At 40.4% G+C, this 26,299-nt stretch overlaps 1 protein-coding gene across 4 annotated transcripts in view; it reads right to left on the bottom strand.

Moving 5' to 3' along the window:
* Positions 1-8,728: 8,728 nt before the first annotated feature.
* The window catches only part of rad21b (RAD21 cohesin complex component b), a 55,297-nt gene continuing 37,726 nt past the window's right edge, over positions 8,729-26,299 (bottom strand). For all 4 annotated transcript variants that reach the window (XM_041188962.1, XM_041188963.1, XM_041188961.1 and 1 more), the window contains 9 exons: positions 25,860-26,066; positions 24,645-24,767; positions 24,387-24,509; positions 23,639-23,862; positions 23,098-23,257; positions 18,006-18,151; positions 17,299-17,454; positions 15,898-15,981; positions 8,729-9,769 (listed from right to left, as the gene is read on the bottom strand). In XM_041188962.1, the coding sequence (XP_041044896.1) occupies positions 9,578-9,769; positions 15,898-15,981; positions 17,299-17,454; positions 18,006-18,151; positions 23,098-23,257; positions 23,639-23,862; positions 24,387-24,509; positions 24,645-24,767; positions 25,860-26,066 (1,415 nt within the window). In that variant the 3' untranslated portion in view covers positions 8,729-9,577. The remainder of the gene's footprint in view (positions 9,770-15,897; positions 15,982-17,298; positions 17,455-18,005; positions 18,152-23,097; positions 23,258-23,638; positions 23,863-24,386; positions 24,510-24,644; positions 24,768-25,859; positions 26,067-26,299) is intronic.

Genomic DNA, 26,299 nt, shown 5'->3' with positions numbered 1-26,299 from the left:
TAATACAAAAGAACACATACATCTTTTATGCTCTCCCCACCCCCACTAGAGCTATACCTTGAGTGCCCTACCATTCATTCTTAATTAGCACATTCGTTTAGATAATATTACCAACTTTAACTTTAACACCTATGTGTTCTTTTGTATTATTGTTGTTGACATCTTTTGATGATCTGCTTCTATCACTGCTTGTTTGTCCCTACAACCACACCCCCACTCCACCTCTCTCTCTCTCTCTCTCTCTCTCTCTCTCTGCCCCCCCCTCCCCCCCACACACACACCTTAAACCAGCTTATATTTCAACTCTTTCTTGGACTCGAACTCAAGTTCTGTCGAAGGGTCATGAGGACTCGAAACGTCAACTCTTTTCTTCTCCGCCGATGCTGCCAGACCTGCTGAGTTTTTCCAGGTAATTCTGTTTTTGTTCTGAATATAACAAGTTCTGGGAGGAAGTGAAAAAGGAAATAAGAGAGAGTAGAAGAGACAGGCAGCTAACATAACAGGAAATCCAAAAGCCTTCCATGGGCATATAAATAGTAAAAGGGCAGTAAGAGGTGGAATTGGACTGGTTACAGACCAAAAAGGAGATCTATTCATCGAGGCAGAGGGCACGGCTGAGGTACGATGTGAGCACTTTACATTTATCTTTACCAAGGAAAAATATGCTAACCAAGTAATCATGAAAGAGGAAGTAGCTGACAAACTGGATAGGCTACAAATTGATAAACAGGAGATACTAGAAAGGCTGGCTGTACTCACATAAGATTACATAGGACATACAGCACAGAAACAATTATTTGACCCAACCAGCACATGCATGATTTGCATGCTCCACTTGAGCTTCCTCCCATCTTTCTTCTTCTAAATCTACCATCATAACATCTATTCCTTTCTTCCTCATATGTTTGTCTAGCTTCCTCTTAAATGCATCTACACTATTTGCTTCAACCACTCCCTGTGGTAGTGAGTTCACATTCTTACAACTCCGGGTAAAAATGTTCCTTCTGAGTTCTCTGTTGGAATTCTCGGTGACTATCTTATATTGATGGCCTCTAATTATGGTCCTCCCCATAAGAACCAGGAGCAGGAGTAGACAATTGAGCCCCTCAAGCCTGCCCCGCCATTCAATACGGTCATGGCTGATCTCATTTCGGCCTCAACTCCAATTTCCCGCCTTCTCCCCATAACCTCTCAACCTGTTACTAATTAAAAATCTGTCTATCTCCTTAAATTTATTCAGCGCCCCGGCATCCACTGCAGGTAGTGAATTCCACAGATTTACGGCCCTTTGAGAAAAGTAATTCCGCCTCATCTCTGATTTAAATCTACCACCCCTTAGCCTAAAACTGTGGCCTCTCATTCTAGAATGCCCCACAAGAGGAAACATCCGCTCCACGTCTACTTTGTCTATCCCCTTTAGCATCTTATATACCTCAATTAGATCTCCTCTCATCCTTCTAAACTCTAGCGAGTATAGGCCTAAACTGCTCAATCTCTCCTCATAAGACAAGCCCGGCATCTCTGGAGTCAATCTAGTGAACCTCCTCTGAACTGCCTCTAATGCAACTACATCCTTCTTCAAGTAAGGACACCAAAACTGTGCACAGTACTCCAGTACAAGGACACCCAGATCCCTCTGCACTGAAGCATTCTGAAGTTTCTTTCCATTTAAATAATGTCACCTTTTTATTCTACCGCCAAAATGGATAACCTAAAACTTATGCACATTAAGCTCCATCTGCTAAATTTTGGCTTATTCACCCAACCTGTCCATATCCATTTGTATATTTCTTCATTGCAACTTACTTTCCCATCTATTTTGGTGTCATCTGCAAATTCAGCTAGAGTACTTTCTATCCCTGAATCCAAGTCATTAATATAAATTGCAAATATTTGGGGCCCAAGGACCGAACTCAGTGGCACCCCACTAGTTACAGCTTGCCATCCAGAAAAAGACCCATTTATCCTGACTCTCTGCTTTCTGTTGGTTAGCCAATCCTCTATCCAAGCTAATATATTACCGCTAACTCCGTGCGATCTTACCTTGTGTATTAATGTGCAGCACCTTATCAAAGGCCTTCAGGAAGTCCAGATATACTATATCTACAGGATCCCCATTACCAACGTTGCTTGTCACATCTTCAAAGAACTCTTGCAAATTAGTCATACATGATTTATTCTTCATAAAACCATGCTGGCTCTGATGGATTGCATTTTGACTTTCTAAATGCCACATTACTACTTCCTTAATAATGGATTCCAACAATTTTCCAATGACAGACGTTAAACTAACTGGACTATAGTTTCCTACTTTTTGTCTCCCCCTTTTTGAATAAGGATGTTACATTAGCATTTTTCCAATCCACTGGAACTTTTCCAGAACCCCAGGAATTTTGGAATATTACAGCCAAGGCATCCACTATCTCCGCTGCCACTTCCTTTAAGATCCTGGGATGTAGGCCATTAGGTCATGGGGACTTGTCACCCTTTAATCTCGATAGTTTGCTCAGTACTTTTTCTCTCATGATAGTGATTGTTCTAAGTTCCTCCTCTATACGCTCTGCACTACCTGTTACTATTGGGGTGGTACTAGTGTCCTCCACCATGAAAACTGAGGCAAAATATTGATTAAGCGTCTCTGCCATTTCTGTGTTCCCCATTATTAACTCTCCAGTCTCATCCTCCAAGGGACCAACATTCACTTCAGCTATTCTCTTTCCTTTTATATTCTTGTAGAAGCTTTCGCTATCAGTTTTTACCTTTTCCGCTAGTTTTCTTTCATAATTTATCTTTGCTCTTTTTATTATTTTTTAGTAACCCTTTGGTGATTTTTAAAAGTTTCCCAATCTTCCAGCCTGCCACTGACCTTTGCAATTTTGTATGCCTTAGTTTTTGCCTTTATGTTATCTTTAACTTCCTTGCTTAGCCATGAATGCTTTTTCCCCCTCTTACCATCTTTCTTCCTCTTTGGAATATACTTTACTTGGGAGGAATTGAATATCTCCTTAAATATCTGCCTCTGTTCATCAATAGTCCTACCTTGTAGTCTTCCTGCCCAGTCCACTGGGGCCAAATCTGCCCTCATGCCTATGTAGTTACCTTTGTTTAACTCTAGAACACTAGTGTGGGATTCAAGTTTCTCACTCTCAAGCTGAACTTGAAATTCTAGCATGCTATGATCACGCTTCCCTAGAGAATCCTTTACGATGAGATCATTAATTAATCCCATTTCATTACACAAAACCAAATCTAGAACAGCCTGCTCCCTGGTTGGTTCCACAACATATTGCTCCAAGAAACAATCTCTAATACACGCTATGAACTGTCCCTCAAGGCTACCCTTGCCAATTTGATTAGTCCAGTCTATATGCATTTTAAAATCACCCATGATTATTGTCATGCCTTTCTTACATGCTCCCAATATTTCCTGGTTTATACTATACCCTACTGCTGAACTACTGTTTGGGGACCTATAGATTACTCCCACCAGGGACTTCTTTGCCTTGCTATTTCTTATTTCTTGCTCTCCAGTGCCTATATCATTCCTCACTATAGCACTGATCTCCTTCCTTTACTAACTAAGCTACACCACCTCCTTTTCCTTCCTGCCTTTCCTTCCAAAACATTGAGTACCCTTGGATATTCAACTCCCAAACCTGTTCTCCCTGTAACCACATCTCAGTAATCGCCACCAAATCATACCTATTTATCTCTATATGCGTTGTTAACGCATTAGTTTTATTCCGAATGCTACGTGCATTCAGATAAAGCCTTTAAGTTGCCCTATTGTCAATTTTCCTGACTCATATGATTCTTTGGTGCAACATGGCGTTCAAACACTCTGTCCCTTCCTTTCACTTTTTGGTAACAATCAGGCTAGTCACTAACCTGCACGCTTACCCTCTCCTTAAACTTTAATTTTTTATATTTCCATGCAACTGAACCCTCCCCCCCACTATTTAGTTTAAAGCCCTATCTACAACCCTAGTTATGCGATTCACCAGGACACTGGTCCCAGCATGATTTAAGTGGAGCCCATCCGAACGGAATAGCTCCCTCTTTCCCCAGTACTGGTGCCAATGCCCCTTTGAACTCGAACCCATTTCTCCCACACCAATCTTTGAGCCACGCATTTACCTCTTTAATCTTATTGACCCTGTGCCAATTAGCTCGTGGCTCAGGTAGTAACCTGGGGATTATTACCTTTTTGGTTCTGCTTTTTAATTTAGCCCCCAGCTACTTGTACTCCCTCAGAACCTCTTTCCTCGTTCTACCTATATCGTTGGTACCTACGTGGACTACGACAACTGGATCTTTTCTCTCCCACTCCAAGTTCCTCTGCAGCCCAGATGAGATATCCTTAACCCTGGCACAGGTCGGCAACACAGCCTTCGGGACTCTCGATCCTGGCTACGAAGAACAGTATCTATTCCCCTAACTATTCTATCCCCGATTACAACTACATTTCTCTTTTCTCCTCCCACTTGAATGGCATCCTGTACACGGTGCTATGGTCAGTTTGCTCATCCTTCCTACAGTCCCCGCGCTCGTCCACACAGGAAGCAAGAATCTCGAACCTGTTGGATAAGGGCAAGGGCTGAGGCTCCTACAGTGCTACTTCCTGGATCCCTTTACCTGCCTCACTCATAGTCACACCCTCCTGTCCCTGACCATTGGCTGAATTTAAGGTAGTTAATCTGAGGGGTGTGACTGTCTCCTGAAACAGCGTCCAAGTAACTCTCCCCCTCCCTGATGTGTCGCAGTGTCCGAAGCTCAGACTCCAGCTCATCAACTCTGAGCTGGAGTTCCTTGAGCAACCAACATTTACTACAGATGTGGTCACTAGGAACCACAATGGGGTCCACTAGCTCCCACATCATGCAGCTACAACACATTGTCTGACCCTACATCTCTTTTATTTAATTGGATTTTCAATTTGTTTTAAAATTTCCAATTGGTCTTTATCAATCTGTAAAATATTTCTCCTATTTACCTTTAATCTGAAAGTAAGTTAGAATAGAGATTCAAAATACACTTTTTAAAATCAACTGGAACTTGCTCTCTTTGCTGAATTGAAGCTGAATTGTTAGGCCTCCGATCCTGGGCCCCAGTAGTCACCTTTAATCTGAAATCAACTTAGAATAAGTAGTTCAAACTAGCAGTTACTTATCAACCAATGAACTTATAGTTTTCCTGTGATGTCAGTTTTTTTTTCCATCTATCAAAACAGAATCACAGAATGGCTGCCTTTTGCACTGTAACTATTCGCCCTGTCATGTCTGCACCAGTTTTCCATAGGAGCAATTTACCAAGTGCCACTCCCCCACCTTCTCCCTGCACATTCTTCCTTTTCAAATAGCGATCCAATTCCCTTTTGCATGCCTTGATTGAACCTGCCTCCACCACACTCTCAGGCAGTGCATTCCAGACTCTAATGACTCACTGCATGAAAAAGTTTCTCATGTTGCCACTGCTTCTTTTGCCAATTACCTTAAATCTGTGCCTTCTGGTTCTCGATCCTTCCAGCATGGGAATAGTTTCTCCCCATGTACTCTGTCCAGACCTCATGATTTTAATACTTCTATAACATCTTGGCCCAAATCTCTACTTGTGAAGTCCAAGATCCCATATGTTTTGCCAATCACTCAATGTGTCCTGCCACGTTCAAAGATCTTGGCACATGAACCCTCGGATCCCTTTGTCCCTGCACACTCTTCAGAAGGTGGTCAGGGTAGCCATTATCCCACAGGATGCCAAGGGGTTCTCTACCATGGTCTACCGTAAGCTGACCTTCACTGGTCAATTTGGGTGTTGGGATTCTTACAGTTCCACATGCTATAAAATTGGTTTTATCAGCAACCTTGTAAATAAGGCCCGAGCCATTTGCTCACCATGCAAGCTTGATGCCAAAATAGGGCACATCAAAGACATCCTGCAGCATAAAGGCTACCCTAATCAGATCATTTTGTGTTGTATATCACACAAACTCTTGAACAGACTTAAAGTTGTCACTTTCGGCCCTGGAAAGTGCCCAGCCTACCCCAGATTATCCTGGAAGGGCAAGGTATCTCAAAAATTTGCGCAACAGGTGAAGCTAGCCATTTCACGCTGCTACTATGCAGTAGCGGCTTGAGTGGTATGTGCCACTAACAGAATGCTGCCATCAAGTCAAAAAGACATTCTGATTACACAAATGGGTAACGTGGTATGGATTTCAGTGCCAGTGTGCTGCTTGATATGTAGGCCTTATGTCCCAAAGACTGGCGGATCGTATCAAACAACATATCCCAGCCACTGTTCACAACAGGCAAGGTACAGACTGTACCCAACTGGCGTATGCTTGCAAAACTCAAAACAGAGTGTCCAACATTGGATGGGATTCCTTGATTGACAACATTTGATAAATAATCCCCAGTGTGCCAAGAATTATGCTGACAATCAATTTAAGGTTGTCAGTCGGGCTCGCAGTGTGGCGCATTTCCGTGTACTGGAAGCTACATATATTAATACACAGGTCCAAGTTTTTTGCAGACAGAAAGAACATGTACATACGTTACACCTGTTTCAGCCAAACAAAATAAGTGACAGCCATTCATTGACTCGTTCCTCAGGGCCATGCCTTGACCAATCAGTGTCAAGCTGTCTGGTTTAAATTTTAAACAATGCTTGGCAGTTAACTGTTCTGCTCTGTTGAAGGGTCATGAGAACTCGAAACGTCAACTCTTTTCTTCTCCGTCGATGCTGCCAGACCTGCTGAGTTTTTCCAGGTAATTCTGTTTTTGTCTTGGCAGTTAACTGTCTGTCACCAGCACTGGTGCATTCTTCATGGCAATGCCTATCAGTCTATTTGCCAACCAATCAGCACTCTCTTCTCGAACAGTATAAATTGTTTTCTCTTTACATTGGTATTCTTGCGAGTGCAAGACAAAAAGCTTCAATATGTCATTTTTTTTCAGTAATGCTCAAGTTCTGTACTACCAAAATGATTATCAGTAAGTTATGCTACATATCTGGGAACTGACAAATATTGCATCAGCATTCATTGACAGAGGTATCCAAATAGTGTTGGTAAGCCTGTGACTTGTTGCAATTGGCTTGAAAGTAAACCAGATCACCAGCATAACTGAGGCGTGTTGGTTGCACACCGAAGGCACCTTGGATTTCTGACCAAATGGGCAATTGACCTGGCAGAACCGATGTTGAGTCTCAATAACTCCGTCGTCGAACAGGGAAATCTGCACACTAGTGAACTGGCCTCTGTGTCCATAATTCTCTCACAAAGGCCTTGAGAAGGCATGAGTTGAATACTGCAGTGATGATAGACAGGACCAAAGGTATGATTGGGCCTCCATGTGGTTCGTGGGAGATTCTTCTCTAAACCCCCACTGCACCCTTTCCCCCTAGGTGATCAAAACTAATCCAAATCACTCTGGCCACAATATTTCTATACAGTATCTACCTTTTGTACAAAGTAATATTTGTCCCAAGCAGAAACAGATCCAGCTCTCCCTTGAAGGAATTTGGTAAATCATTAATGCATGAGCCAGCAGTCTGTTCCTGATGTTCAGTGTTCTCCAGGAAAAAAAAATTGACTGCTGACATCTTGTACAACTTAAAATTGTGACCCCATATTCACCCTAACCTATTTAATTGTAACAAACTGTCATCTGGAACATAATCTATTTCCTTCGTCTTATATACCTCTAACAGATCACCCCTAAGTCCATTCCTCTCCAAAATGTAGAGTACCAGTTCTTTTAGCTCATCATAATAACGAAGATGCTTTGGACTGAGCATGCAGTTGGTGGTCCTCTTCAGCATCCTTATCAAAGCCTCAGTATCACCAACCATGCAAGGCCAAAACTGGACACAGCATTCTAACTGACCAAGGTATTGTATATGGACAAAATAGTATGCTTGTCTTTTTGTCAATTGTCCTTTAAATACATCCCAGGTTATTTGTTGTACCTATTGCTCCACAACTTTACCCATGAACCTTTAAAGATCTATGTACTAGAATACCCAAATGTATTTCCTTCTCAAATTGCTTTAATGCTTTTTCGTGCAGATGAGAGCTACATCTGTCTCAGATACTACCACCGTTGTAAAGGTTTCTCCTGCAGTGCAATGTTCTTCTGTCATATGTGAGCTCAACTGCAGAAACTGGCTCAATCCTTTTGGGTTAAGGGGAAGTTTACAAGGATATTAGTGAACCAGATGTGTTTTTACAACAATGGTTTCATGGTCATCATTAGACTGTTAATTCTATGAACTCGGGTCCCCAGAGCATTAACCTGGATTACTAATCCAGCAACAATACCACTATGCCATCACTTCCCCTTATTGCTTAAAATTGCTTTTAACATGGTTTTTACTATTGAACTCTGCAGCCAGTATAACATTACTGGAAAAGTTGGCAGGAATCAAAAATAGCTCATTTCTACCCTGCCTTCCATGTTTTCTTCAGCTACACATACTTGAAATAAATTCCTCATCCCTTTTCAAGTTTCCAGGCTTGGACCATTGTAGGACTTTGCTCAAATCATTAATGGAAACTCCATTTCCCAATAAGTTAGGCCAAAAATGATCATATCCTATGAAGAATGATTCATGCGCAATATTTTCAAGGTAAAATTGTTTAAAAGAAAACAATGAGCTAAGATACCATGATATGAGAATGAGTCAGAATACGAGCTAAAAACTTGCTTCAAGAAACAAAAATAATCAATACTGTAACGAGTATTTTATTAGAAAAGTTATGTATAACTGCATGAACCATCACTGTTCAACATTTAATGACCTAATTAAGCAACAAACTAGAGACTCAGTAGCATAAGCAAAATGCTGCTTAAAAGGAAAGCTTTCACCTTTTCCATAATTAAACATTCATTAAAAATTATCTACACATTTTATACAAAAAGGGGAAGGAATATAGGCTTACAGGCACATTATGTTTAAAATAAAACAGCATTGTAACACTCCAGACTGATAAAGCATCCTAAAATTATGAGTATGTTTTCAAAATTAATATTTCATATATCCTTGGTTGCATTTTAATAGTTTGTAATTCCAGTGGACAGTGGGCATACTGGTAGACTGTTCCAAAAATATGTCAATGTAGAGGAACCAGCACACAATCTAAAAATTAAGTGCAAGTGTTGAATATCAACTTCTCTACTACTGTGTTGCAGATATATGAACTTCATCAACCGACATCTTATTGAGACAGTCTACCAGCAGCAGTGGTGTTACACAAGTGACATTTCTGAATAATGCAATCAACAAAGCCATAATTATGTCTGCACAGAAATGTATTTATAATATACCTGAAATATTACACATTTCTCCAAACATGATTCAGTATAAAACCTGTCAAGGAGTGAGTTACTTGTATTCACCATAAACACTGGAATAACAGACCTAATCCCGAAAAATTGAAGAGTTTCTCTGTCCAAAATAATCTTTTAACTCAATATACATTAAAACCAATTTATTAAAGTATTGTAATGGTCTCAATTCCCCATATGGGGCAATACATATCTAGTGAATACACACTAGCCATTCAAGACGAACCAGATCAGACAATGTTGAACCTTGGTCCTGGGGTTGCAATAATGTCGCTGTAAGGCTCAGTCTGCGTAAGCTCAATTGCCTGTTGCTTTTTAAGTACCAAGAAACTGTAGAACTTTGCAGCTGCTTGTTTCCGGTTGTTTTTCCGACATAAATCCGACAGACTAATAGATTCTGCTCCCGTTTTAGCCAAAGCTCTCTGAAAAAATAAAATAAAAATGATAAAGGCATGCTCTAAAACCAAAGTGAATGTTTGTGTATTTAAGACTACATAAAGGGTCATTTGTAATGCATGAAAATCAATGTAATTTTAATACAGACACGTGCTTTAAAAAAACTAAGGGGAGGTGAGTCAAGAACCCCGCTTGAATTTAGATAGTGCAAGTGGAAAAATACCCCAAAGGTGTTTCTCAGAAGTGAGGAAAAGTGGACTCCGAACCAAAGGAGAAACAAGGAGGGGTTATCAAAAGCCTGATCAAACAGCTAGGTTTTAAGGAGATTTTAAAAGGAGAGGGATTTGTTAAGTTTATGGAGGAATTTCATTTTTGTTCAAAATACTTCGTTTAAGAAAAAATGCACCAGAATAATTTTACACCTGTTATTATCCACATGGAGACCACAGAAACCTCCCTGCTAGGCAACTCTAGAGTTGCTACCAATTGAAAGCAAACTCTTGCGAATTCACAAACAAAATGGTAGCTGCAGTTCCAGGCTAACCAGTCAGCTGCTCCATAACCTCAGGTTTTAATAAAACCAATATGTTTAGCTGGGGAGGCAGAAGTGTGGACACTAGGGTTGTGCTGTTCTTGGTCATCTTACAAGCTAATCCAAAATCATAACCTTATTACTGTCTATGAAGGTGGCCCAGAATGCTTTGTGACATTGCTGGAACTGCTTGTACAAAAGATTCAGGTAGTGGGGGTAGTCTTTCAGTGGATAATTATATATACACACACATATTGAAAAAAATCAGGTGGTCGCTGAGATTGGGTGGGAGGGCTGCCAAGTTCTTTATTTTAGTGTGCATGCTGTTCCACACCAGGAGCATGAGATGATTGTAGCATCTGGTCAAAACAAAATTTCTAAACATAATGTGTTGAAGTGAAGTCAGAAGCCTAAATATCTGTAAACATAAGTTGCTTGATTTAATTTGCAAACCACTGTCTTCCCAAAATGAAAAGAAAACCAACCCTTACAAATTTCACACATGCCTTCCGACACCAACCCCACAATTCTAAAAATTTGCTAAGCATTTGCATCCTCTCCAACTAGAGAGTACCAGACACACACACACCTCCTGAAACTATATGCAGACTGCCCTCTCCCTGCTGGGAAAATTTACCAGCAACACCACCCCCATGGCAACCCATTGCCCTCTCCCTTTTCCCATATTTGAGTAATAGCTCAGAGGCCAGTTCAATGGAGTACAGCTTCGACAGAATACTTATAACAGGAATTTGGTGAGATGGAATTCCAGGGGGAGAATTTTCTCCCTGCGACCTGGACGAGAGCGGTCATGGGCGGGCGCACAGCCAATCGCCACCCATGATTGACTGCGCGCTATTTTACGTGAGTGGGCCAATTAAGGCCCGCCCAGCGAGACGTGCACCCAGAAGCGCTCAGCGCAACCTGCGTGGGCGGGGAGAGTCAGGGCCTGCGCTCTTTTGCACATGCGTGTGAAAGAGCACAGAAATCTCCCTGAGGCACAGAACCACCTCAAGGAGATTAATCAGATTGTGAGAGATTGAAAAAAAGAATATTCAGAGAGTATCACATGAGCTGGGACATGTTTATGTATTTCGATAAAAAATTTTATTTAATTTATAAAGCCTTCATGAAACCTCCCGTGGATAAGGTTTCATGAGAAATGCGAAGGCCGCCTGGGCTCTTTGCCTGCCTGCCAACCTTAAGGTTGGACGGGCAGCCCAGACAATCAACTCAATTAGTTGATAAATGGCCTTCGACAGCTCGGCAGGCGTGCAGCCGACTTCAGTGTGCGCCTGCCGACCTGAAGATCGGAATGACGCGGGATGACGTCGGGACGCATGCCTGATGTCACTGCACGTCATTTTACGTGTTGGTGTGCAGGGCCCGCCCCCGCATGCCGACCAGAAGATTCAAGCCCAGGTGTTTTAAAATCTAGTGAAATTTTGCAGTTAGCATTTAACTTAACTTTAACCTTAATGTGCAGTTTCTCTCAGTTTTAGTCAGTGCTAAACAAGCTGCCTGCTAGTGGCAGCTGCATAGCTAATTAAATGGTCAGTTAAATTAGTTACCAAAAGCAGGATGCTTTTGCAAATGCATTGATGACAGGTCGACAAAGTACACCTTCAACAGAGTACACCTTCAACAGAGTACTTGACTCGGGAATTTGATAAGAATATGGGAATTCTATGCAGTGATAGAAGAGGTGTTATTCTGGTCTTTTAGAAGACAAGTGGTCTGAGAAAGGGGTGAGACAGACCAAGATCTGAAGGCTCAGGGTGATAATTAGGTGAGCAGGCAGGTAATTGGGTTGGTGAGTTTTACATTTTTTTCTTTCTTTAAACTGGGGGAAATAGTTTAAATTGTCAAGACATGAGCAACTGGAAAGCAGAGCCACAAAGATAATCTCTGGATTACTACCCAAGCCATTAGCAAACTGGCATAGGGTAAATAAGATCAGAGTTGAATGCATGGCTCAGACATTGGTGTGGGAGAAATGGGTTTCAATTCATAGGACTCTGGGACCAGTACCGGGGAAAGAGGAAGCTGTTCCACTGGGACAGCCTTCATTTGACCAAAGGTACTACCAATGCCCTGGTAAATTTAATAACTAAGGCTGCAGAGAGGGCTTCAAGATAAATAGTTAGGAGAGGCAGTGGTGGGGGATTGGGGAAGAGACTTTTAAAGTTAATGTGAAAGGAGAAGGTAACAGTGCGAAGGGTAGCAATATCAGTAATGATAACCAGTGTGATTGCAAAGGACAGGGCATACAAACAAGAATGCACCAGCAATTACGGGAGAAATTGGAAATGACAGTAATCTTGCAAGAAATAGAAATACATGCAGACAGAGCTTCTACAACTATATAAAATGGAACAGAGTAGATAGAAGTGAACATTGGTCCCTTCAAAGATGGGACTGGGAATTAACAAAGGGAAACAAGGAAATGGCAGAGATTTTGAGCAAGTTTTTTTTTTAATTCTTTCATGGGATGTGGGTGTGTTGCCCATCCCTAATTGCCCTGGAGAAGGTGGTACTGAGCTGCCTTCTTGAAATGCTGCAGTCCATCTGGTTGTGTACATCCACATTGCTGTTATGAAGAGAGTTCCAGGATTTTGAGCCAGTGGAGGAACAGCAATACAGTTCCAAATCAGGGTGGCAAGTAGCTTGGAAGGGAAATTGCAGGTGGTGGTGTTCCATGCATCTGCTGCCTTTGTCCTTCTAGGTGGTAGAGGTTGCAGGTTTAGAAAGTGCTGTCAAAAGAGCATTGGCAAGTTGCTGCAGGTCATCTTGTAGATGGTACTGCCACTATACATTGGTGGTGGAGGGTGTGGTGTTTAAGGTGGTAGATGGGGTGCCAATCAAGCAGGCTGCTTTGATCTGGACAGTGTCGAGCTTCTGGGGTGTTGTTGGACCTGCACTCATTCAGCCAAGTGCAGATTATTCCATCGCACTTCTGACATGTGCCTTGTAGATGGTGGACAGGTTTTGGGGAGTCAGGAGGTGAATGATCAGTCACAGAATTCCCAGCCTCTGACCTGCTCTTGTAGTCACAGTATTTATATGGCTAGTCCAATTCAGTTTCTGATCAATGGTAACCCGCAGGATGTTGATAGTGAGGGATTCAGCGATGGTAATGCCACTGAATGTCATGGGGAGATGGTTAGATTCTCCCTTGTTGGAGATGGTCATTGCCTGGTACTTGTGTGCTGTGAATGTTACTTACCACTTATCAGCCCAAATCTGAATGTTGTCCAGTACTTGCTGCATATGGGCACAGACTGCTGGGGCCTCAAATCTTTACAATCTATTTAAGGACTTGGACAAAGGGACAGAGTGCATTGTAGACAAATTTGCTGATGATACAAAGATAGTAAGAATGCAAGTTGTGAGGAGGACAGAAATAATCTGCAACGGGATACAGATAGGTTAAGTAAAAGCAGGATATCATTTAAATGGAGAGAAACTACAGAATGCTGCTGTGCAGAGGGATCCAGATGTCCTGGTATGGATCTGAAAAAGTTACGATGTAAGTACAAGTAATTAAGAAGGCAAATGGATTGTTGTCCTTTATTGCAAGAGGGACAGAGCATAAAAGCGGTGAAGTCTTGCTACAACTGCACAGGTCGCTGATGAGACCACACCTAGAGTATTGTGTACAGTTCACTAGGTTGATTCCTGGGATGAAAGGGTTGTCTTATTGAGAAAGGTTGGCCCTTTACTTACTGGCGTTTAGAAAAATGAAAAGTGATCTGACTGAAAAATAAAAGTTTCTAAAGGGGCTTGATCAGGTAAATATCGGGGTGTTTCTCCTCTTTGAGGAATCTTGATCTTGGGACAGTTTCAGAATTAGAGGTCTCCCATTAAGACAGAGGTGAGGAGAAATTTCTTCTCAGTGGATCATTAATCTTTGGAATTCTCTTTCCCAGAGTGCAACAGATGATGGGTCATTGAATTCAAGGCTGAGTTACACAGATTTTTGATCTACAAGGGAGTCAAAGTCTATGGGGGCAGACAGGGAATCGGAGAGGCCATGATCAGGTCAACTATGATGTTATTGAATTATAAACCAAGCTCGAAGCTGCTTTGAAGCAAGCTCAAATGGCCTACTTCTGCTCCTATTTCTGATGTTCTTCTCCTCCTCTCCCCTCAATCCAATTATCAATTTCCCCAATCTGAATTCTGCAATTGGTCTCGACATCCTAAGTAGATCATAAGAGAAAGTAGCTTTTCTTTCGAAAAAGGTCAAAACAAAGTTGGTAGAATTTTCAAAATTTAAGTTGAACAAGGTATACTCCCAGACTTAACTTTCAATAATGCAGTTGCTTAATCAGAGTTTCAATTCATTTTTAAAGAGGACAGACAACAGTGGACTTTTACCTTTGGCTGGTCAGCACTGAAGCCTCTACCAAAGCTCACAACTGATTATCGAAGTATCTAGTCTTAGCTTCGTAATGTTGCTTTTCATTTGGATTGGTTTAGTTTGAAGGGTTTTTTTTGTGCGACATTTCTATAATCAATATTTTTTGTTTAAAAAGTCAATCATAGAAAGTTTCGCCCTAACAAAAACACAACAATTACTTTGTCCAATTTATTCAGAGCACTATATCAAAAAGCCGTTTACCCAAAAATAAAAGACTTGGCAGTATAGGGTTAGGTATCATTACAAAAATTTAAAATTTATGGTAGTAAATGGAGTACATAGAGTACATACATGGAGTACTTCAATGGAGTACGTAGCAAAACCTAAAAAGCATTCCAGGCCCCAATTTTATGAAGAGTCAATTGCAGAGTTACCTTCAGTTTTGTCTCTGAAAGGAATCATTCTCTTCTTACTGCCCATTGTGGCTATCAGGATTTCTGGGATGGATTTCCACAGACGCATCCCAATCACCGGGTACTCACCAGAAGAACTGAAGACCGCAGAAGTCTTGGTAATATGCTTAAACACCATTAATGATAATTTTTCTTTTGTGTGTTGGGCGGGGGGGGGGGGGGGGGGGGGGGGGGGGTCAGAATCAACTTCTAGTAATTCTGCCAAAGCTACAGATGATGTGTTTGAAATCCCCATCCCAACGTATCCTAATTTGCTTCCAACGAATCTAGCTTTCAAATTTCCGTAAAATTTTTGTAATTTTGTACTTTGTGCTTAAAAAGAACTATTCTAATTTGCAAACAATTGATATATCTGCAACTACTAATTAACTGAGAACATGGTAAGTAGCATTTTTGAGATATAACAAAAAAGGTTAAGTAAATTTCACGTTCAAAGATGTTATCCAATAATAAAAACGCAGCTAACTGCAATGTTGCTCCAGGTGATCTGAAGTCAACCCAATTTAGCAGAATACAAGGAAATTGTCTTTATATGGCAGTATTCTTGACTTTTTTTTGGTAACCGAAAATTTAGCTCAAAACTCCAATTTGTGGCCAGAATTAGAACCACATTAATCAATCTGTACATTTCTTCGAAGAAAGTGGTCTAAACAATCATCTGCAAACATTCATTTTAAGCTTACTCACAATAAAATTAAAAACCCTTCATGGAATGATATTCTGTAGAATTTGATGTAATTCAGTTGCACAAATCTTCAGATATATACAATATTTGAATTATCTTACCTGTAGACCATGAAGCATTTGCTGAGTTCTCTTGTTCCACCGTCTCTCTTCCTGATCCTGGTCACCCCCTACTGTTTCCTCCTCCTCAAAAACAAAAGCAAAATATATTGATACATAGTAAAACCACACTAAGTATGGAAGAGGAAACATCAATAACATGCATTCCATCCAATGGACTATGTATAAATTACAGTGTAATAAAAATATTAGGACGTCCATCAGTTGTCCCAAATTTTCAAATATACCCATTATGAAATAAATGAAATAGGACTGTAAATATATTTTGAAGAAAAAGCCAATTTAGCAAACAACACTTAAAATTTGCATGGTTAATTTTCTATCATTGCTACTGTTCCTTCTCTCTCATAGCTGCTTTTCCCATCACTGGGATTTTTCCCATTTGGCACCAGGTAAGTCTACAAATGAGCTTTGGTGGCCCTGACTAGGCAACAAGTGAGAAGCTTTCCAGAGCCCGTTTTTCATTGTTAAGTAAAGTTGACCAAAATAACGAATCTCACTTTGTTGATCAAATACTATTATTTTTCATTATACAATGAGAAATGTGATCTTAGTGTATAAAAGAATTAACCGAAGTTTGTGAAATTAAACTATTTTGAAAGCTTAAATAGGAATTTTAATATTTCAGAATAAAGAAACAACAAAAACGCGTCAAATAGAACTCTTGCTATATTGCAATGACTCCATGGGTAATAATCTGGTGTAGTACTGACCTATACAATTGTCACTGGGGCAGTTCCTGTGCACCCTCCAGTGTCTCGCCTAAGCAACCATTACTAATTTGACAAACAGGGCAGTACAATTGAATGGAATCCTCTCTCATTTGATGTCTGTGTGCTGGATAAAAGATAAGTGATGGGAACTCCAGACAAATGACCCATCACTGATATAAGAATGCTAGGATTAATTATAATGGCCATATTTCTACTTCTGGCAAGACCAACAAGCTCAAGAGAATGGGAATCAAACCTGGGACCTTCTTCATCTGTAAGGCTTATCCATTTACCTAAAACTGGTGAAGCCATCAAAGTAGAAGTATCTGATTGACACCTGACTTTCATATGAAGCAAGTGGAGACAGTTTGTGCAGAAAGGACAGGCATTATCTCTAATGACCTAGTTTTGAATAGCTTACAGGTGCTCACCATCATGGCTCACACATGAGCAGCCAATTGTGTACAGCATCAGAAGGCTGGGCACTCATTGGTTTATAACCCAACGTGAATCAATAGCCTCAGGAAGAACAAGGGAAGACAAATAATAGGATAAAGAATCATACAAACTCTGCTAAAAATGATTTTCATAGAAGTCCTAATTTATTGGAAGTCACTTGATACAGATAAATTAGCAAAAAAAGTATTTACAAAAGTAGCTGTGCCCTCACCTCCTCTTCCTCCTCTTCATCTTTTTCTTTCTTCTCTGGCAGAACAGCAAGTTCTGGGACAAGGTCAGTAATGTGCAGTTGCTCCTCTGGAGGAAGCTCTACTGGCGGAATCTGCAGTTCCTGTTCTTGCTGCTGTGGCTGCTGTTGCTCGTCTTGCTGCAGAAGGAGCATAAACAGTTAAAAAATGAGATACACATGACTGACAGAGCTACAGAGCAGGAATGAATCAAACAGCAGAGACTAAAATAAGTTACTATATGGAGGGGAAATAGTCTTTTGCCCCGTGAGGGGAAAAAAAACCTTAAATTTTGCTGAATTGAAGCACCAGGATCAAGCTTAAGAATGAGAAAGAATGCAGCTTTCCAATAGCAGTATCAAATAGATCACTCCATCACTGCTTTTTTGCCTGGAGTAAAGATACTTCTGTTGTTTATCATTACTGTTTCACCGGGGGTTAGGGATGTTCTTGCTGAACACCTGTAATTTATAAATTACGAAGCAAGTGGCTATTAAGATAAGAGACAATAAAATTCATTATGAAGAGTGACATAAATAGTATCTAAGTATTTCTCGTGGTGTTTGACTTTATGCCAATCAATAGTTTGCAACTTAATTCACCACCTTATGATTTTATTTAAAATTTTGCAATAAAATACTGATGATATATAAAATGAATTCTTAAAGAGAATGAAAAAAATTATACTCACAGGTTGTGTGGGCTCTGATTCCATTTCCTTTGATTTACGCTTAACCATTCTCTGTGGTGGGGGCATAATTGACTCATCCAGTGTGGTTCTACTGCTCTCCAACATAGATTCCTGTAGGCGACTGGGCTCTTCCAAGATGGGTTCATCTAAAGTTCAAAAACATTGAAAATTCTAATTTACATAGTAATATACTTATTTTATGAAACAAATTCAATTTCACACGAAAGCTATCTTGTAAGGTTTTCTTCAAATGGAAATAAGATATACATGATGTAGAACCCCAAAGGTACAGCATGGAAAATCTCAACACAATTATTTTATAGCAATGTTATCCGGACTATCGCCAGACATGAATACTGGCAGAGAGAGATCTGACCTACTATTTGGAATGTACAATTTTCACTCAGGTCATTATGGGTTGATCTAGTTGGAGAAAGAAGTTGATCATGATTGCAGTGCACATGCCCCCACCTCTCTGGTAACTAGTGGAAGAACCAATCCCATTTAGCACTCCCATCCCTGGACTTACTCCTGCCCTATTCAATTTGGAAGAAGAGCCTTAATGCAAATAAAAGGTGAAACCACAATGTACCTCAACAACAAAAATACTTAAAAATATTAGCAATAGTAAGAGTCACTCAGGAAACTTTGATACAGCCTCTAAATCGCAATATTCAAAAAAAATTGAATGGCTAGTTGATGGGGTGGCATTAAAAATCTTTCAAATTACAGCTGCCAGAGAGAAGACGATTAAAATTCACACTACAGGATCTGTTAAAGATAGATGAATCAATAAAAACAAAAATACTGGGGAAAAAACAGGTCTGCCAATACCTGGAGAGCAGATGGGCTCATGTTTGGAAGACTATACACATGTTTAATCATTACTGTTAGTAAGGTCCAAGTGATTTAATTAGTTTCGCTTATGATGGGTTGAAAGCATAATTTCACTGGTAAACACTTCAATTTCAAAGGTAACACTGAAAAGGAGAAGGTCTTTGCTTTGGACAATCTGTCCAAAATAGACAAAGCACTTAAGACCCTACAAGTGGCAACTTCTAAATTGACATTACTATAAATAGATAATGGTCATTACTTTTTATCCAATGTAAGAAACTGCCTGTTTTGGGCACCGATGTTTTAAGCAGTGGGGACTGTAGAAGACAATGGCAGCTACAAAGGGAGTTTCAGGATTTGGACCCAGTGACAGTGAAGGAATGGCAATATAGTTCCAAGTCAGGATGGTGTGAGGCTTGGAAGGGAACTGCAATTGGTGGTGTCCACATACATCAGCTGCCCTTGGCCTGAATGTTGTCCATGTCTTGTGGCATATGAACACTGACTGCTTCAGTATCTGAGTTGTCACAAATGGTACTGAACATTGTGAAGTCAGCAAACATTCCCACTTCTGACCTTTATCATGATAGAGGGAAAGTCATTGATGAAGCAGCTGAAGATGGTTGAACAGAGGACACTAGAAACTCTTGCAGTTATGTTCGACGACTGAGATGATTGACCACCATCAAGCACAACCTTCTTCCTTTGTGCTAAGTATGATTCCAATCAGTGGAGAGTTTTTCCAATTCCCAGTTTTGCTAGAGCTCCTTGATGCCACACTCAGTGAACTGCTGCCTTGATATCAAGGGCTGTCACTCTCCCCTCACCTCTGGAGTTCAGTTCTTTTGTCCAAGGTTGTAATGCTGCTTGATACCACTGTTGATGACCCCTTCCATCACTTTGCTGATGATCGAGAGTAGACTGATGGGGTAGTAATTGGCTAGGTTGAATTTGTGCTGCTTTGTGTGTGCAGAGCATAGTTGGACAATTTTCCACATTGTTGAATAGATGCCAGTGTTGTCAGGGCTCACAGCCTTTGCAGTATCCAGTGCCTTCAGTCATTTCCTGACTCCTGTGGAGTGACTCAAATTGGTTGAGGACTGGCCATTTGTGATGCTGGGGATCTCAGGACAAGGTTGGGATAGATCATTCACTCAGTACTTCTGGCTAAAGATGGTTGCAAATGCTTCAGGCTTGTCTTTTGCACTGATATGCTAGGCTCCTTTTATTGAGGATGGGATATTTGTTGAGCCTCTTCATCCAGTTAGTTGTTTAATTGTCCAATACCAGTCACAACTAGATGTGGCTGGACTGTAGAGCTTAGATCCAATCTGTTGGTTGTGGGATCACTTAGCTCTGCCTAATGCATGTTGCTTGTGCTGTTTGGCATGCAAGTAGTTCTGTGTTGCAGCTTCACCAGGTTGACACCTCACTTTTAAGTAAGCCTGGCACTGCTCCAGGCATGCTCTCCTGGGCTCTTCATTGAACCAGGGTTGATCCCTCGGTTTGATGGTAATAGTAGAGTGGGGGATATGCCGGGCCATGAGGTTACAGATTGTGGTTGAATACAATTCTGCTGCTGGTGACCCCCTGTGCCTCATGGATGCCCAGTTTTGAATTGCTGGATCTGTTTGAAATCTATTCTATTTAGCATGGCGGCAATACTACATAACACAATGGAGGGTATCCTCAGTATGAAGATGGGGCTTTGTCTCCACAAGGACTGCAGTGGTTATTCCTACTGTCATGGACAGATAAATCTGTGACAGCTAGATTGGCAAGGTCTAGGTCATGTAAGTTGTTCCCTCTTGTTGGTTCCCTCACCACTTGGTGCAAGCTAGCTATGTCCTTTAGGACTTGGCCAGCTTGCTCAGTAGTGGTGCCACCGAACCGTTCTTGGTAATGGACATTTACATCCCCCAGCGAGTACATTCTGCGCCCTTGCCACACTCAGTGCTTCTTCCAACTGGTGTTCAACATGGAGTTCTGAATCATCGTCTCAGGGTGGGTGGGTGGATGGATGGTGGCGGTGGGGGGGAGTTGGCGGGGGAGGGCCCATAGAATAGCTTTCCTTTCCCATGTTTCAATTGATACCATGTTGAGGACTCAGGGCAATTGCCTCCTGAGTGTATACCACTGTGCCGCCACTTCTGTAGCTTTCTAGCTCCAATTTCAATAGCTATAGGAAACCTCAATTTCTTGCTCCAAGTAAATATGAATTTTCAGCAGGAAATCTGGCTGTGCCCTAAGAATCCACTCGATCAGATCACGAAAGCCCGATCAACCACCTGTAATTGCACTTCATTGGTCCAGCATGCTAAAACTAGTGCAACAAAGAATGCAGTCTTCTGTTTATAAGGTGGTACATAAATTTCTGCAGAAGCTGAGTTCTCAACTGGAGAGAGTGGTCATAATTTGGGATTTAAATTTTAGATGAAGTTCATGACAGAAAGCAAAACTACAGTGGATATTCTCCGAAGCAAGAGATTTTGTAGATAATCAAAACGCAACAAAATTGACATGGATTGGAACTGGGGGTTTCAATTCAGTTAACAAGCTGTTGCAGCAACTCAAAAACAAAAAGATATGCTAAAGGAGAGAAGCTGATGGTTTCAGATGGAATTCTACTGCTCTAGTGTTGCAAGCTCAATTTGTGAAGTTTGCATAAAGTCAGCAAAGTGCAAGCATTGCTCATTTGGGAGCTTCTCGCCCAAAACAGAAAGTTATGGTCCAAGCTCCAATCCAGGTCGTGATCAACTAATTTGGACTTTATAACACTTTATTGAGGGGTTCTGCATTGCATGATTTACCATCCTTTAGATGACACTAAACAAAAGCCTCAAGTACCTTTTCCAATGTTAAAGATCCCATGGCACTTTTTGTCTTGGAGGGGAACTTGTTCCCGGGTGCATGTTGCCCTTGTTCTCCTAGGAAGTAGAGGTTATGGGTTTGAAAGGTGCATAGATGGTACATACTGTTGCCAACTTATGCCTGTGGTGGAGGGAGTGAACATTTAAGGTGATGGATCAGGTGCCATATATGTTAGCTGCTTTGTCCTGCATGATGTCCAGTTTCTTGAGTGTTGCTCAGGCGACACTCATCCAGGCAATTGGAGAGCATTCTATCACGCTCCTGACTTGTGCCTTCTGGATGGCGGAAAGACTTTGGGAACTCAGGAGGTGAATTACTACAGAATATCCAGGCCTTAATCTCCTCTTGTAGCTGCTGTATTGATGTCGCACACCCAATTAAGTTCCCGGTCAATGATTGTCAAGCAGTGTGGTTAGATACTTTTCTGTTGGAAATGTTGTAACTATACTGGAACAGCTTGGCTACAGGCACAGCTAGTCCTGGAGCACAAGCCTTCAACAATATTACCAGAATGTTGTCAGGGCCACTAGACTGTGTTGCATCCACTGTGCACAGCTATTTCTTGATATCACATGGCATTAATTGAACTGGCTGAAGACTGGCGTCTGTGATGGTGTGGACCTCAGGAGGAGGCTGAAATGGATGATCCATTCAGCGCTTCTGGCTGAAGATGGTTGCAAAAGCTTGAACATTGTGGAGAAAGGATTCGTCCTGACATCAACCACCATTACTAAAAAGATTGGTCATAAACATTACAGCTGTTTATGGGATCTTGCTGTGGATATATAAAAGCATTTCAAAATTAATTCATTGAATAATGCTTTGATATGTCCTGAGGGTGTGAAGACACAATATAAATGCAAGTTCTTTCTCTTTACTCTTCAAAGAAATATGAGCCTGTGAAATTGATGGGGGAGGGGGATGATTGTACTTTAATGTACACAAAATTGTTTGTAATGAAGCATGAATCATGTTTACAGGATTAAGAATCTATAAATAGAAGTGGAAAAATAAAATTTGGCAACTACTGATCACTCTGATCTTTTGCAGTCAATGTGAATATGTTATCAACAAGTTAATCAAGTGTTTGGAAGCACTTCAAAAGATATTTAGTTTCAACTTAAATGACTCTGAATACGAAGCTAACTTTTAACTGGGTGTGTACAATTCTGGACAGATTGTCTTCAGAAAGACACTGCCATGTTGGAGATAATTCAGAAAGGGGCACCGATGATTTGGGGATGTTGTTATAATGGAGAGAAATCAGATTTTCATGGGCGATGGCAATCATCTCATATCAAACTACTAAATGAGGGAAAAAGAGAAAGCAGAAAGAATTAAAGTGGAAACTGATGATAAGAGAAATAAGCAACAAAATTCCTACCAATTACATCACGCTGTTGCTGTTGTGGTTGCTGCTCCTCCCTTGGAACTTCTGGATTTTCAATTTCTTTCAAGAATTGTTCCAAGTTGTCTGCTTCACCTCCCTTTCTCTTTTTCCTTAGTTCATCTGGGACAATTGGTGTGAGGCAGCGTGTAAAAAGCTAGACAAATAATGTACAAGTTCACAATTTATGTTATTTATTAGTCAGGATAGAAATATGTAGTGTTACATAAAATTTTATAACTACAGCAGCTTCTACTGTTAAATACAGCAGAAACACAAAATCAGAGACAGTTTAATAGCCCCAATGCAATTACTAAACACAAAAATCAGGTGTGGTATTTTTTAATAACTCGTGTGAAATACAACTAAATAATCTGTTAAAATGAAACTTTTAAGATTTGTTTACCATGACAAAATTATTTCACTTTATAAGCTGGTGAAAGCATACTGGTCATAGATCCGAGATGTGTACACTCATGGTATGTTATATACAACCCCCTCCATGAGCATAACAAAGATATTTGAACAATTCAGTTACCTTCAACAACCTGTTGTTCCATAGGGGCTGAGCTGGAAGTGAGAACAGTTTCTCCACACCACCAGTCTCTTTCCACATCATAAGTTTCTTGGTAGGTGGTGCAAGATCCAACGTGGTTACAATGTCAGAGTAGTCACTTAACTGTGCCCGAATTGTTTTACTGTCCAGTTCTTTTACACTATCCACAATCAGTTTCCTCTTTCTTTTGGCTTTTGTTTCCTTAACTGCAAGAAATCACCCCCAATTTAACAATGCATATCTCTGTAAAAAAAACCCTAAAATGTTAAGTCAACAAAACACTACTGAATAGGTTAGAAGAATTATATTTTACTTCTCTGGACTGTTTGTTTTTAAATCTAAAGCAGCCACCACCATCCTCCGCACCCCACAAATATAAACACAAAAGAGACTAAAAGCTATGATACAGTTTCCTGAATTACATATGTATCAGGCACTTCCTCCAACTGTATGAGTGTTTAAAATGTAATTAAAATTGATACATGGAGGTGCATCAAATGCATACACCAAACATCGCTGAGTAAAGAATAGTGTTGATATCAGTACAGTATATCATTTTGTTTTTCATATTCAACATCACTGCAACACCTCTAGTGATTATTAACAGTTATACCACAATCATATTATATACTGCAATTTATAGTTGGAAACACAAATCTTGGGATTTGCTCCTCTGGTTCTGATATTTTGCCCAAGCTATCTGATCACAGCCCTGAATGAAATAACTTACCAGTTATATCAATTGGTTCCAAAGCAAATGCTTCCTCTTCATTTGGTACTAAAGTTGTTTGATCAGTCATTGTTGGCAGAGGTTCAACTGGATCATCGGAGTCTGGACTGTCGGGGCCACCCACTGTTTAAAAATACATTTTTGTGACTTAATTTCCATATTCATAACACAACGTTAACAGAATTGTCGAAACAATTCAGGTTCAGTTTATGCACTTGGTAAGGATTAAATGATGAAATAAAAATTCTAAATACTTACTAGACATAACATCATCTTCATCGTCATTATGAATAGGTTCTTCTGGCATCAAAACTCCTCCATCTGGTAACACCGGTGGATCATCAAAAATACCACCATCATCATGACTTAAAAGTTTATCATCTGGCAAGTAAAACATTTTTCAGTCAATTTGAGAAAGCAATAAGTCTACACAAAAAAAGGCTTTTACCAAATAAAACTAAACGGTGCAATTTTAAAGAGGGTACAGGAAGAGAAACACCTGCACATATCTTTGAAGATAGAAGGACAAATCAATGTCAGCTTCAAAAAGAGAATATGGGGTCCTTGGGTTTATAAATAGAGACAAAGTACAAAAGTAAGGAAGTTATAATAAATCTTTACAAATTACTGGTTGGGCTTCACCAATCAGGGGCATAGTATTTTAGGAAGGGTACCAAGGTCGAGCAGATGAAATTTACTTGAATGATAAAAGGGATAAGGGGATGGGGTCAGCTGGAGAGCTCACAGAATCTGGGATTGTTCTTTTTAGAGCAGAAAAGCTAAAGGGCCCGTTTAATGGAGATATCTAAAATTATGTAGGGGTTTGAGTAAAATGAAAAACACATTTGACTGGCAGGAGGGCCAGGAACCAAAGGACACAGATTTAAGATGATTGGCAAAATAATCAGAGGTAACACAAGGACAATTTTTTAATGCCGCGAGTTCTTACAATCTGACATGCGCTGCCTGAAAGGATGATAGAAACAGAATCAATAGTAGCTTTCAAAAGGGAGTCAGATACATGTAAATAATAGTTTTCAGGGCTATGGAGAAAGAGGTGAGTAGTATTAATTGGATAGCTCTTAAAGAGCTGACCCATGGGATGAATGGCTACTGTCTGTACTGTATGATTCAATAAAATCAATACACTGAAATTGCAAAATTATATTTGAAAGGTTCGATATTAAGCAACACACTGGCATTATGCTTTGAACAAAAGCGGGATGGCCTGTCTGGACTTAGGCACTCTGCAGCTACAGTTATCCATAGGATCTAATGTGGTCTAATTATATACAAGCGAGAGCAATTGAATTGCAAGTGAAATTGGGAATCTACAAGAGCCCATCAAAATAAATTTAAAACATTCTGGGCAACACTCTTTTATTAATTTTATTAATTTGCTTCCACAGGAATGTTTATAACTTCGAAATATGTTCATCTGAATCCTGCATTAAGCTAAGGGTAAAGGCATACCAAGAATTCCACCATCAATTCCGTCTCCAAATCCATCATTCTTGAGGGGGTCATCATATGCCAGATGGTTACTTTTTTCAGCCAGCTGAGCTGTGGTGTTTTGCACAGGCTCCAACAACAGATTAGAGTCGCTGGTGCTTCCCATTATGTCTTCTTCAAACGTGCTGCCTTCGCGCATAATCTCACGATCATCAACACCAAAATCACCTTCGCATAGGGTGAAAATTCCATATAATCCATAAATTTTAATATCTTGCAGGTGCCAGACAAATTAAAAAATCACTAACTCAATTGTTTAGGCCAATGAAAAGGTCATAAAGCTAAAGCAGACATTGAGAAACCTATGTTTAATTTTTAATAAAGCAAATATTTAACAATTTGAAGTTCACGCCATGCTATGTGCAACCCCAGATACATTAGAGTGACAATATTTACATGTG

The sequence above is a fragment of the Carcharodon carcharias genome, chromosome 6 (assembly GCF_017639515.1).
Source record: "Carcharodon carcharias isolate sCarCar2 chromosome 6, sCarCar2.pri, whole genome shotgun sequence".
Classification (NCBI taxonomy): Eukaryota; Metazoa; Chordata; class Chondrichthyes; order Lamniformes; family Lamnidae; genus Carcharodon; species Carcharodon carcharias.
This window is presented reverse-complemented; position numbering and strand designations above follow the sequence as displayed.